Consider the following 14,142-nt stretch of genomic DNA (forward strand, 5'->3'; position numbering starts at 1 on the left):
CAGTATTTGGCCACAATATAAAAAATCAATGGCGCTTCGTTACAAGAGGCAATATTGCAGGCATGTGCTAGTAATGAGTGATGTGATGACTGTTTTCTTGGCGCACACACACCTTGAAGTCCAGTGGTGGGACACTAAATAATGGTGTTGCTGACCAGGTTCCACACTCAGTTTTTTCCCGTGTGGTGATAGTTATTTCTAGTAGAATTATGCGCCACATCACAAGTTTAAGATTGTTGATGATTTGTTTTAGTGGCATGAGGGTGGCTTTATCATAATTCATTGGACTTGTCCAACAGATTTCCATCTGATGGAACATATGTGGAGCGAGGCATAAATGTAAGTCCTTCATGGCAGGAATACGCCACAGTCAGGAAACCAACTGCTGGATGAGACTCAGTTTGCATGTATGAACATCACGCTTTCTCGGTATCCTGTAGAGTCCATATTCACAAAAAAAAAAAAAAAAGTATCACTAAGTGCGAATACACTGCACTCAGAATTCCATTGCCGATTTGAACTATTTTAAGAAACATCATTCGAAATAGGGATAAATGTGAATATGAAACAAGTTCAACTGAAAATATACTCTCTTGACTTGGATAAGTGGATGGTTGAAAGACAAATATCAAAAAGAGGTAAACGGTGGGTGTGAATCAGGGAGATTTAGGTGATCAGTGGTGTACCTCAGGATTCAGTCCTTGAGCTATTGTTTTCAATCTATACATTAATGACATTAGGAAGAGTCTAACAGGAGATGTGCAATTGCTTGCCAATGATACAAAGATAGGCTTACAAAATGATTTGAATAGGCTGGAAATTTGGGCAACGAAAATGACTGTTAGTTTAATGCGAGTAAGTGTAAAGTTATGCACTTTGGCTTGATGAGATTTCCACCCTGCATATTATATTAGCGGGGTAATGTTAAAAGAAACTGATGAGGCTAAGAATCTTGGCGTAATGGTTGATAGGAATTTGAAGTTCAAAGGTCACATAGCAAAAGTTGCAAATACAATTCAGAGGATAATTGCAATGTTGAAGCGAACCTTGACATCTAAGGATAAGGAAGTCCTTTTGCCTCTTAAGTCCTTGATAAGACCATCTGGATTATTGTGCGCAGATTTGGTCTCCCGGGCTCCAAGGGGATAAAGAAGTTGTGGAAAGAAGAATTACAAAGATTATATCCGGATTATGGGATTTAAATTCTGAAGACAGACTGACAATATGCGGATTACAGAGTCTGGTTAACAGGAGAAAGAGGGGGTAATATGATAAAGGTCTATAAACTTTTGAATAGGTGTTATAGGATATCGTCTGGTGATATATGAAGGGTGAAGAAAGAACGTGGGGTAATCCATGAACGTTAAGTTTGTTCGCAGTCAAGGATTAAGAAGTGGATTTGTTTATCATAGAGCAGTGAGTGAATGAGTGGAACAGTCTGCCTTTAGGGGTAGTGAGTGCATCTAGTGTGAATGAATTTAAAGGAAAGTATGGCAGCTGGTTTGGGTGTGATATATAACCTCTCTCAATGAGTCATTGACTCCCTGAAGGTCTCAGATAATAATAATAATAATAATAATATGTTGTGTTCAGAGAAAATTCGACGAGATCGAAGTACGTCGCGTGAATCTTTTAATTACTTAAGATGCGCCCAGAGAAATGATTTCCTTAGCGTATCCTGTTGTACTTTTCGTTTTGTTTTCTCCTCAAGATTACGGTTCCTGTGGACAGAACATCTTCATCTCGAACGTTCAAGTTCCGTGGCAGTTTGTGGCGAAAGCGTGGTTCCTCGAACACACCGACTTCAAGTACGGAGAGCCTGATAACGACCCGAACGTCGTGGGACATTATACTCAGGTAAGTGAGCTAAAAGCCATCGAGCCTTTCCACCAGAATACAGCTTTGAGTTTCAGTTAAGAAGACCGACATACTCGTACAAATATTCGATTTTATTTAATGATCAAACCTTTGCATTTATAACATGAAAAAAAATGATGAGATATCACACTTCAGTGGGATCATTATATGTTACTCGCTAACAAATAAACGAGTAACATATCATTATATGTTACTCGCTTATTTGTGTTTTAATCGAACTCATAAGCAGAAATAATGTATTTTTTAAATATTAAAAAAAAAGGAGAGAAAGTTCAGTATTTTACTACTGAGTACTACAAAAATACCACTGCAACAATTAGCTTTGGAGTAGTCGAGACCCGTGAAATATCAGTTGAGAGAGAATCATGCAGAGCGTCCTCTCTCATCATATTTGTTAACCTGTCTGAAGAAAATGTTAAAAGTATCCATCTCAGAAAAAGCAGGAATATCTGTATATAGACGAAAGTTATATCATACAAAATACACAAGTGATATATTTACGAGATAATAAAGAAAACTTAAAAGTATTGATACAAAACTTGCACGAAAGCAGCTAGGTATGTTATGCAGATAAATTTGGCAGAAATGGAGAAGAACGGAGTGGGTGGAAATAAGTTAAACAAGTTAAAACATTCTTAGGCACGTTAATCAGGGACAAGTTCAATCACGAAGAAAATATTAAACACAGCATGAATGTAGGGTTGTCTGCTATGGCCAGTATCGTAAAATCAAATATATAGCTTAATGGTACTCACTACAGTTCTGTTTGGTGTAAAGACTTGGAGTGAGGAAGTTGAAACAGTATGGACTGAAATGAAAACCAATGAGGAGATCATAAAACATTAAATTATCATATTTCAATGATTGAAGAAATGAAAAAATAAAAAATAAAACAGTTACAGTGGTATTATCGTGTACAAAATACCCACTGGCTACTGAAAGATATCCTTAAATTCTCCAAAACGGAAAAGTAGATGGAAAAATACTGCCGAGAAGACCAAGAAGAAAGTAGATGGATAGCAAACATCGAAAGTAGATTCGTGGTCATCTCTCGATGACCACGAATACAAGAGGGAATAAATATGAAAGTACACAAGAGGGAATAAATATGAAACACACACACACACACACGAGGGAAAATGTGTGCCTTTTATTCTGATTAGATGAGTCTGTTTCCGACACCCTATTCATGCTAACATCAAACAGCTCAAAGTGATGGCAATCTTGTGTGTCGGAGGTACCGTCAATGACCTCGTAAGTAGTCGCCATGGTTATTACTGTCAGGATTATACGTGGATGTTACAGTAACGGAGATAGATTAAGCAACTCTTGGAGAGAGTAGTTAACTCAATTCCACGCATGGCCAGTCACCGAAACATCCTCAAACGTAAGTATCCTCCCTCCACTCCTTTATGATCGAGTCTGACGTCTGAGAGAGAGAATTAAGTTTATTTATATCCTGGATAAGTTCAACTGGGATCGTTAAGTTTTTAGAGGAGAGGGCGAGGGACTTTTCACTTCAACAGATTCACCATCCTTCATTAAATGAGTGACCAGAAGAATTTTCGCAACTGTGTTTAAAATCCCACGAATAACGATGTTTTAATGCGGGGCAGTGTTTCTATTCGAGTCGTCAGAAATCAAGTCTCAAGGAAACAAAGCGAATGAATGTTATCAAGAGGAAACCAATCATTATTGTTTTTATCGTCGAAACGAGTTGGCCAAGCAACCTTGGGAGTCAAAAACTTCAACCATTTCCGTCATTGCAGCAACCACGTAACGATAAACTTTGAAAGACCAGATAGAAGGTTATGTAATGCGACCACAACTCAGTTAACAACAAGGCCTTTTTTTTTTTCAGGTTTATTGGAGAACTCTATTATAACATACAAGAAATAACGTTCGTGTTTTGTTTATATTTATAAATAAAATTTTATAGAAGTGCAAGATAACTTTGTACTTGCAAATGCAGTAATGATTTTTTTCCTAAACAGTAATTGATACGGATATAGTAATTGATACAGCATGGAGTCGCCCACTACGACTGTGGTTTACACTCCCTTGAGAGTTTATATGACATGTAAGAAAGTTATCGTTTACACGAGTGTCGATTAAGTGAGATTATCTGATATCGATATATAGCATCACCTTCGCAGTGTATCGAGTCAATCCGAGAGTAAAATTTTCTCTCTGTTTACAAGGTTTATACGCTACTGGTTTCGTTAAAATAATTACTTGCTAAATGTGTTCAAACTGATTTTTTTTCTAGAATCTCTGATTTCTTATGAAACGCTGGTCCCACTGTCTTAACCTAATTAGAATTAGAATTCTAATCTAATATGATTAATATTACGAGCATAGTGAACGTAACTTGCACTTATTTTCTCGTGTGTTTAAGTAAGATCCCTTCCATTCACCATATATTAATGCCCATGGCGGTCACGCTTGCAATGATATTTTGCATGTGCGTTCCTGATCGTAAAGTACACGTTCTCTCTTGAATATAGATGGTGTGGCACAGCAGCCATAAGATCGGGTGTGGTTTCCACTACTGCGATAAAGAAGGAGTCAAGAAACCGTTCTACAACTACGTATGCAATTACTGCCCAATGTGAGTAGAAACGCTTTTAGTCATGAAAATATCCATTTTATGCACAACTTCTCAGTCGAACTGTAGGCGACTAACAGAATGTAATTGATTTCGTTCTTAGAGGTAACAACCCCCAGAGGTTCAACCACCCCTACACTTCAGGGAAGCCGTGCGACAGATGCCCTGGACAATGCAAGTACCAGAAACTGTGCAGTAAGTAGTATAAATAATTAGAATTATAAATCCATTTTGGTTCTGTGTGTTTAATATTACGCACAGCTTTCACGCGAAGTGCATATCTTACTTTAGTTTCCAGGTGAAAAAGCCCTCCACCTCCGTATGAGACCTGTTAACTCACCTTTAGAAAGAGAGTCGAAAGAGACCAAAGGGCTTCGTCTATACCGACTGAACTGCGAAGGCTCTAGATGAGCAGTTAAGAAACAAATTATCTAAAATTCTTTTCAGATAATTCGTTTGACTAAGTGCTCAAATTATCCAATCCAGAGCAGAGTTGAGGTGGAGGTTGCAAATATTTTAGTAAAGTTTCGCTGTATTAAATATTATCACTTTACTAGCACGGTGACTCAATATTGCTGTAAGCGACAAATATCCATCCATCGGAAAGTTTTCGTCTCGTTGCATAGCATTGCATGTTAACGTCATCGAATTGTAATGGATTCACTTTCATGCCAACATTTCTTTAACGACACTCTCAGTAGAACAAACCAAAACTAAATTGGAGGCGAGAGTAGCCTCTTGGCGTCATCTTTATAGCTAATAAGTGAAAAGCTAGTTTTCTGCTAATAAAATGTTTTCTGCTAATAAGTGAAATTTATTCTACTGAGAGTGTTCTACACTCTCAGTAGGACGTGCACAGTGAATGTCATTTAAACGTTTCACTGCAAAATGCACATGCTCTTTGGCACATTTTCTTCCAAAATCTTCACAATCATTTCCAGTTGGTTTAAAAATAGACAACAAGTAGCATGTAAATCATGATATAAAATTGATATAAATTTGTACTCCGTTTTTGATTATATAGAAGCGGAAACGATGAGCAAGACCCGAAGAATGCACATCCGAGGATGCTTCGAAAAATAGGTCGAAATCGCTCTGCTGGACGTCACGTAAATCGAAGTTGGCATCTATCGCTTTTGCTCACGTTTGTCTCTCGTGATGGCGAGGCATCAATCGATCACAGCAAAGAGGAAATCGCTGTCATCTTGCATCAGGAAACGACAGCGTGCTCCACCCAAGTTTCATCCTCTTTAATAGTATGCAGTTCTGCAGTCTTTCGTCACGAATGAAATGCATGAGAGAGAGAGAGAGAGAGACTTCTATTCGTAGAGATTTGTGAACATTCGTGAGTTGTTTTGGTATTCTTCAGAAACTTTTCTGCAGGCAGTTTGGTTGCGAACAACGCTGTGCAGTGAATTTTCTTTTTTGGCAGTACAACTCAATGGATTGGATTGGTTTGGACTGAATCTCCTCTTTGCTGATCATCCGAATAACAAAAGCATTTTCTTTCGCTTATTCACCCACATCGCTTCTTCTCTGGAATAGCTTTTCGAAATGAGAAGTACTCGCCAACAGTACCATCGCACTGTGGTCCAGTGAACCAAGAACCGCATTCTTCCCGAGTTTTGTGACAATCGTGGTCGCAATTTCAAACGAAATCTATAAATTTCGTTTGCAATTTGAATTATATAAAATCGCATTTATTATTCTACTTCGCGATGTTATTACCAATACACGACTGTGTCTTTATCCAAAATTTACTCTTCACAGGGAAGTTGAAATTGTTTTGAAGCTCAAACGGGAATTTAAAATAATGTGATGGAAATAAAAACAGTGCGATTCCCCCCCCCCCCACTATTTTGCTTATAATGAAATATTGACTCGTTTTTCATAAGGAATGAAATCACTGACCCAACATTTCTATTTGGTTTAGCAAACGGTTGTCAGTACGCTGATTTGTGGGTGAACTGCGTGGAACTCAACGCTACTTGGAACTCATGGCTTTGCAGCGAAGCCAAAGAGGGGCGTCAACCTGCCTGCCGGGCAACTTGCGATTGTAACGACAAGATACGATAGCAAAAAGGTGAGTAGATTAAGTTAATGAAATAACTTAATAACTAAACAAGAAATGGGTGTTGCATCACACGACTTAATATTCTAAAGCTGCCATTCTTAGCAGACCTAAAACGAAACTAATTTCCTAACAAGACAACAAATAGCGAGTAGTCCTGGTCGGTTGTTTGCTCCTTACAAGTATACTGTACTTTTTTGTTTCCTGCAAATTGATTAGCCAAACTGGTGAATCTCAAAGTTACACCATTGAACTTCAGCAGTTTGGCTAATGAATTCGAGGAGAAAAAAAAAAGAAAAGAAAAAGGGTATTATTCTAAGATTAGGTGGCATTCAATGAATCCCTCCGACTCTGAGAATATCTGTAAAGGTCCTCAAAGCTTTTGTTGGTCCCATTTAGACAGTAAGATAGATACTTCTGCTGCAGCCGGTTTGGTAGATGCTGCACTTGCAGAAGACGCAGTAGTAGACCAAAGGAGAAAAATGAATGGGGGGGGGGGGGACAGTGGCGGCGCTAGGGTCTTTGCCGCCCGCATGCAATTTCTATCTAACCGCCCCTGTAACGATCCGGGCGTGTGTGTGCCCCGGCGGCGGCGCCCCCTTCATAGCGACGCCCGCATGCGCCACATGCTCTGAATGCCCGCTTCCGCCGGCCCTGGGGGGGAGGGATAGTCCACCCCAAAATATCAGACTGAAAAATATGGCAGTTTTTTTACTTAAACAAAACCCCTACTATATTATGCATTTTTCCCTTTTTTTTTCTTTTTTTTTAAAAAAAGGAGAGATTAGGACGTGTTAATAAAAACTGTCCTTATCTCACTTTCTCTCTCTCTTATTTATGTTTTTTTTTTTTTTTCCTTACAAATTTAACTGATGGTCTCCGCTGCCTGGTTGGTAGCGACGATGTCCTTCGGCTTAAAGATCAAAGTTTGAATCCCATTGTTGACGTTAAGAACCTTCGTAAAGGTTGTTGAATGAAAGGATATTACAAATCTATTAAGTTTTCTTAGCCAAACATTTGAAACTTAAGTTTCGAGATTGATCACCTTCGACAGTGGAGTGGCCTTAAAAGACAAGAACTTTGCCAAGGACCCGCACGTTCACCTTGGATTTTGATATGTTTTCATTCAACAGCTTCACCTTGCCATATTGAAGCCTTCTATCACTTTATGAGCACATTTCAACTGAAGACAAGTTAACTAGTCTCAGGTAGGATTTGCATCCCGCAAGAAACTGCCTATAAGAACACGCACAGTTAATATATTATACGGACGTCTTAGTTGTCATTCAAAACAACAATAAAAGCGACATGTAAATACAGACGAGCAATCACTACAAGAGTTTAATACCCTCGAAGTGCTCACCACAAATCCACCTGAAGGGTCGCTACCTCGACGATCAGAGTGTTCGTTGTTTCTATCGTATTCGGACAGATTTCGGGGCGAATACGAAAAAGAAGGTCATTAACTTGTCGATAGGTACGAGATAACGTAACCGAACAAAGGATTTGGGTCAGGAGCTCATACAGTTCGTGCCACAGGGATCTCGAGAGAGACGTCATTACAGCTCGCTCTGACCGGTTCCTTATCGGGCCGGTCGTACGTGAACGAAACAGGAAAACACTTCTCTCAGACATGCAAACTCCGATTCACCGTTTTTTCGTTCTAAAAATAGCTCGCGCTGTGTCTCCGCGTCTTCCGTTGTAACGTTTTAGCGGTGTGAGAAGACAATGCGCAGAAACGGTCACGCTTCAGCTGTCCCGATTAGAAGCGGAGTCACGTACCCCTTTGTCTGACCGGGGACTCGCCGTGTCACTTTATATTTGGTGGAAGTTCCCCCGCTAATCTCCCTCACGCAACCAAAATTCGTTGCATTTATTGAGCGTGTTTTTTTGGAGAAGACACAATGAGAGGGAGGGGGGGGGGGCAACAGAAGGGCAAGCTTGTAATATAATACTGGACAGTAAACTTGCTTGTAGCTTTCCTTCTCTTCCTCACTCCATGGTACTTTTAAATGTTTTTTCTGGGGGGAAGGAGGATGATATCAGGGCTAACAATCGTAAACAAGAAGTTGTTTCTTATCGAATGGCGCCATCGACCGAGACGTTGTTTTATCACTCCCAAATGCGACACACAAACATTGTATTTTCAATGACAGTCGCGTGGGTTTTGATTCGACAGTAGCATGTGGGTCTGTGGTGATGGTGTCATAGCTACGATGTCAGTTTTCTCTTACGAGGGTGTGCGGAAAAGTTGTTATAATCACCATGAAGGAATTGAGGTTTCTATCAGAACTTTTTATCCTTCCCTCCCCCCCATGCATCTATCAAAATAATGCAAAGTGATCATTTGAATTGGGAAAATTTGTTAACGACCAATTCAAATGATCACTTTGCATTAAGGAAAAAGGCGGATCGAAAAATAAAAAAAAAAAAAATAGTAGGACGTCCAATTCACAAATTCATCCCGTCGCATTTCGGTTCGATATCCCTCCATTTCAGCTACATTCATTTGCCGAAACCGTGGATTGTTTTGTGATCCGTACATCGTCCATTTCGCCAATGTGATTCAACGTTCAGCTGTTCAGTCACTCGAACTCAATAGGAAAGCTTCGTCTTCAGTAAGATTCATAAAGTTCGGTCCAAGTTTATGAAATATTCTTGCCGGAAAAACCTTTTCGTTAGTTTTCAACCTGCTATACTACTTTCAGCTCATCGGTGTTTATTTGCTGCAGTGCAACCCCGATTAGTAAGCAATCGCTCCTAGAAGGGCAATAAAGACGATTGCCCGAATCCTGAAATTCACTGCGTCGAGTTTGTTAACATGCAGAACTTTCTCATTTAGAAATATCGCTGTTTGAGATTAAAATTTTTCAATAAAGTGTGAAGTTATTAATATATAATTAATATATATAATTAATATATATGAAATTGCATCCATTGGTGGGGGGGGGCGACAGTAGAATGATGACACTTCGCCTTCGCAAAGTTCAAACATTTTTTCAAAGGGCTTTGTTTACACTGATGAGATACGAACTCCCGAATGCAGCATAAGCTGTCAACACAACGTGTTCAGCAGTCCTTCCCTCACATACTACATGTCCCTGGTTTTTAACTCTCTAGCGTCGTCAATTATGTCAGACACAATAAATAAATAAAAATAGCAAAAAAAAAAAAAAAGAAATCATAAAAAACAGCAAAGCTTCATACAAAGAGAGTACTTTCCTATTTTCACCATACCAGCATTCGTGGCTGCCTTGAAACATAAATCACGTGATTGGTCCCACATGGTGCATCTTGGTATGAATCTTGGTCCCGAAACTCTCTACTTGCGAAGTTCTTCTTCTTATTGTGCTATCTTCTATCGAAGGTCAGCGACCATCTTGGCGAACAAACTGCGCTCTTGTGTTAATCTGAGCAGTTGTGCACTGCTCTTTCCTGTCCACGTCTTGATGTTGTCAAACCATGATATTCTTTTCTTCCTCTAGTTCCTTTGCCATCAATTCTTCCTACCAAAATAGTTTGTAGAAGTTGGTATTTGTTGTTTCTCATGATGTTTCCAAGATATGGTGTTTTTCGTTTCTTGATTATTTGTACAAGATGTTTAGCTTTGCCAATGGATTTTAAGACATCTTCATTGGTAATTTTTCCTGTCCATGATATCTTTAGCATTCTTCTGTATAGCCACATCTCAAAGGCTTCGATTTTCTTGATGGTTGTCACCTTCAATGTCCATGTTTCAACTCCATAGAGCAGAATAGACCACACGTAGCATTTCAGCATTCGGCATCTGACTTCCATGTTTAGGTCTTTATTGCAGAATAGTGTTCTCATTTTCATGAAGGACTGCCGTGCAACTTCAATCCTTGTCTTTATATCTATTTCTGGATCCCACCGTTCATTAAGCCAGCAACCAAGATATTTATATCTTGACACTTGATCAATATTTTTCCCATTGAGTGTCAGTTTCATTGATGAGGCTGGATGTTTGCTGATGATCATGTATTTTGTTGTTGATGTTTATATTTATTCCCATTCTTTGGCTTTCTATGTATACTCTGTCAATGAGTTTTTGGAGATCCATAATGTTATCTGCAATTAGCACGGTGTCATCTGCATATCGTAGGTTGTTAACAATCTTTCCATTTATTGTGATTCCCTCTGGACATTCTTCCAATGCTTTTTTAAAGATTACCTCTGCATATATGTTGAACACGAGTGGTGAGAGCACACATCCTTGTCTCACTCCTCTTTTGATGTTAATATCACTGGTGGTAATGTTGTCTAATTGAACGGTAGCTGACTGATTCCAATACAGATTTGTTATTAGTCTTATGTCTTGTTCGTCTAGCCTTATTTGTTGAAGGATTTCTATTAAGTTGGTGTGTCTGACTTTGTCGAATGCTTTTTCAAAATCTATGAAACACATAAAGACAGATTTCTGTTTTTCTATGCATTTTTGTATCAATATTTGGGTACAGAAAAGGGCCTCTCTAGTACCAAAACCATTCCGAAAGCCGAATTGTGTTTCACTTAGAGTTTCTTCACTTTTTCTATAAATGCGATTCTGAATTACTTTCAAAAATATTTTTAATGTTTGGCTCATTAGACTAATAAGTCGAAAGTCACCACAGGAATTCGCTTTGGGTTTCTTTGGGACAGTGATAAATGTAGATTTGAGCCAATCTGATGGAAATTCATCACTTTCATATATTTTATTAAATAGTTTTTCAAGAAGTTTGATGTTATCTGGTTCGATTAATTTTAAAAATTCTGTTTGCACACCATCTGGTCCACTGGCTTTTCCTGTTTTACTTGTTTGTATAGCATTCTCTATTTCGCATTTCATGATTGCTGGTCCTTGAATGTTATCTTTTATATTTATAGGCTTCTGTCTAGTATCATTGAAAAGTTCTGTTACATATTTTATCCAAATCTGTGCTTTATTCTCTTCTTCTAGAACTATTTTTCCATTTTCGTCTCTTAGAGACACTATTTGCTTTTTCCTCAGTTTTCCGGAAATTTCGTTGATTTTCTTATACAGATTGAAATGATCATGTTGTTTCTGAAGCAGTTCAATTTCAGTACATAAATTTTCCATCCGATTTTCCTTGGCTTCTTTTATTTTTTTCTTGATGATGTTATGTGTTTCTGTATACCTGGCTAGGTCTTTGTTTTTATACATTCTTCTTGTATCAATAAGAGAAAGAATCTCATCTGTCATCCATTCCTGTTGTTTTATATTATTCACATAACCTACTTCTTCAATACTTGTTGTTACGATGGCATTCTTTAAGCTATTCCAAAGAGATTCCACACTTTTATTTTCTTCTATGTTAATCTGTTGTAATCGCAGGTTAAGCTGTGTCTTGGCACTTTTATTTATGTTCGGGTCTTTCAGTTTTTCTACATCAATTTTCTTTTTCTTCTTTTGTGATTTTTTAGCTGATTTTAATCTAAGACGTACTTCTGCAACTATGGGATTGTGGTCTGATGAGATATCTGCTCCAGGATAAGTCTTTGCACTCTTTATACTACTGTGGAATCTTTTATTTATCAGTATATAATCAATTTGATTTCTGACAATATTATGTTGGTTATCTTGAGGTGATTTCCAAGTGTACATGCGAAGTTGAAATTTCAAAATATTATAATGCTATCATATCTTGAAATTCACAATGAAGTTCAATAATATAATTATTATATCACAATGGATATTATAATAACTAAATTATATCCGCCCTACCTTTGCCCTACGGTGAGAAACACCCGGATTCGAATCCTCTGCAATTACTTTCAAGAGAAGACCAATTTGGGTCTCATATGTCTGCTCTGCTTATTGACAGAGAAGCGAATTCAAAAGTTCCAAAAAAAAAAAAAAAAAAAACTTGATAGATGTGACGTCATCTACAGAGAACTGCTCGTGGATGAGCATTTTAGAGTTGACATCAGTATGTTGTGCAGCAGAACAAAATATATAAATGCCAATAGTAATAATAAATAAATAAATAAATTTGACTTCTTGCTTTCCTTGTAAAGATGAGTCATCATCTTTATTTGGAAGGTCATCAGCACCTCATTCGAGATCAATATCAAAGTTTATTGCAACACTGCAGACTCTTGACTTTTTTTTGTCTGGCAAAAATGACATCCTAATCTTAAATAAGAAACATTCAGAGAAAAGCTAACGTGGTTCGAAAGAAATAACCCATTAAATTGTAATTTTTGCTTGATAGAACTCACAAGTTCAGTTGAACAGTTTACAGTTCCTCCCTTCTGTTACAATGTATTTTATTTATTTATTTATTTTTCTTACTGTAGGAAGGTCAGCCTGGAAGTCCTCGCGGATCCAACTGCTTCGTATTATTATCAGCTTCTCAGTGCAAATTGTACAGCGCCTTCAATTCATCCGCTGCGAGTCGACCTAATTTATAACGGGATGATGTAAATATGCGTGGCCTCTTTCTAGCAGAAGTCGAACAGCCAGCACAGGAAACCTCTCCTTTGCAGTCAGCACCAATTAAACTCCGCGACTGGTTCTACAAGTCTGTCAAGGAATTCTTTTGTATCCAGCATAATGTCAACAGTTTTCTTCGCCTCCACTGTATACTCATGCACAGTCGGATAGAAAAACTTCGTTCTCTGTGTTATTTTAAAAAAAAGAAAAAAGAAAAAAGAATCCTACTTGAATTCTTTTCTGTTTCTCACACCGTAAAAGTCTCTGTAGAGCAATTGAGATTTCTTTATTTGCTGCTAACAAAAGGGGGTCTTTATCTCAATGTAAAAAAAAAAAAAAAAGCATAAAACAATAGTCAAGTGACCATGTGAAATTTTGTAACAGCCGAATACTCCAGAGCTAAGAAGAAACTTGGATCATTTGTATACGTTTACAGTGAACACACACACACACACACACACACACACACACACACACACACACACACACACACACACACACACACACACACACACACACACACACACACAACATAAACCAACAATGTTTTGCTGCTTACTAATCAAACGACATGAATAAAAATGACTTCCTGTTTGTAATGGTGTAGATATTTGATCAAAATCATGACTATTGCCACATTTCAAAATGTGAAACAGAATATTCAATAAATAATCATTTGGCTTTGGCGTGTGTCCTTGTATATGACATATTAGTCTCATAACATGTAAATAATGAACGAAAGCCTATGAGAAAGTTAATGGTTTATTTATTTCTTGACTTATTCACATTCAATGTTCTTGCGTGCGATATTATCAATGCGTATGCAATGTTTTCAGCACCATTGGTACAAGTGAAGAAAAAAATGTCCTTTATAAATATAAAGTTCATGCCAGTGAATGAAGTTATTATTTGGGCGTCAAGAATTAGGAAGTATCCCTTGATGAGTCTTTGGACTCCTTTGAGGTGTCACGTAATAATAATAATAATAATAAACTCAAACGAGGTCCACTTTCTTTTTAGCTCAATTTTTTCCCCGCTATTTTCCAACAGATCTCCAAAAACAGGATGGCACTTGCAGACTTGATTTATTCGCTCACATTAAAATATTGTTGAAAAAAAACTTGGCCGAAA

The 14,142-nt window shown here is 37.9% G+C and overlaps 1 protein-coding gene across 2 annotated transcripts in view; it reads left to right on the top strand.

The window, feature by feature from the left end:
- LOC150096909 (cysteine-rich secretory protein 2-like) overlaps window positions 1-13,697 on the top strand; it is a 38,764-nt gene extending 25,067 nt beyond the window's left edge. For both annotated transcript variants that reach the window (XM_090408357.1, XM_090408356.1), the window contains exons 5-9: window positions 1,712-1,857; window positions 4,386-4,489; window positions 4,590-4,681; window positions 6,420-6,569; window positions 12,876-13,697. In XM_090408357.1, the coding sequence (XP_090264483.1) occupies window positions 1,712-1,857; window positions 4,386-4,489; window positions 4,590-4,681; window positions 6,420-6,562 (485 nt within the window). In that variant the 3' untranslated portion in view covers window positions 6,563-6,569; window positions 12,876-13,697. The remainder of the gene's footprint in view (window positions 1-1,711; window positions 1,858-4,385; window positions 4,490-4,589; window positions 4,682-6,419; window positions 6,570-12,875) is intronic.
- The last annotated feature ends 445 nt before the right edge of the window (window positions 13,698-14,142 follow it).

Source organism: Typopeltis vanoorti, chromosome 18 (genome assembly GCF_054136105.1).
Source record: "Typopeltis vanoorti isolate ZY-2024b chromosome 18, IOZ_Tvanoo_1.0, whole genome shotgun sequence".
NCBI classification, from domain to species: Eukaryota; Metazoa; Arthropoda; class Arachnida; order Uropygi; family Thelyphonidae; genus Typopeltis; species Typopeltis vanoorti.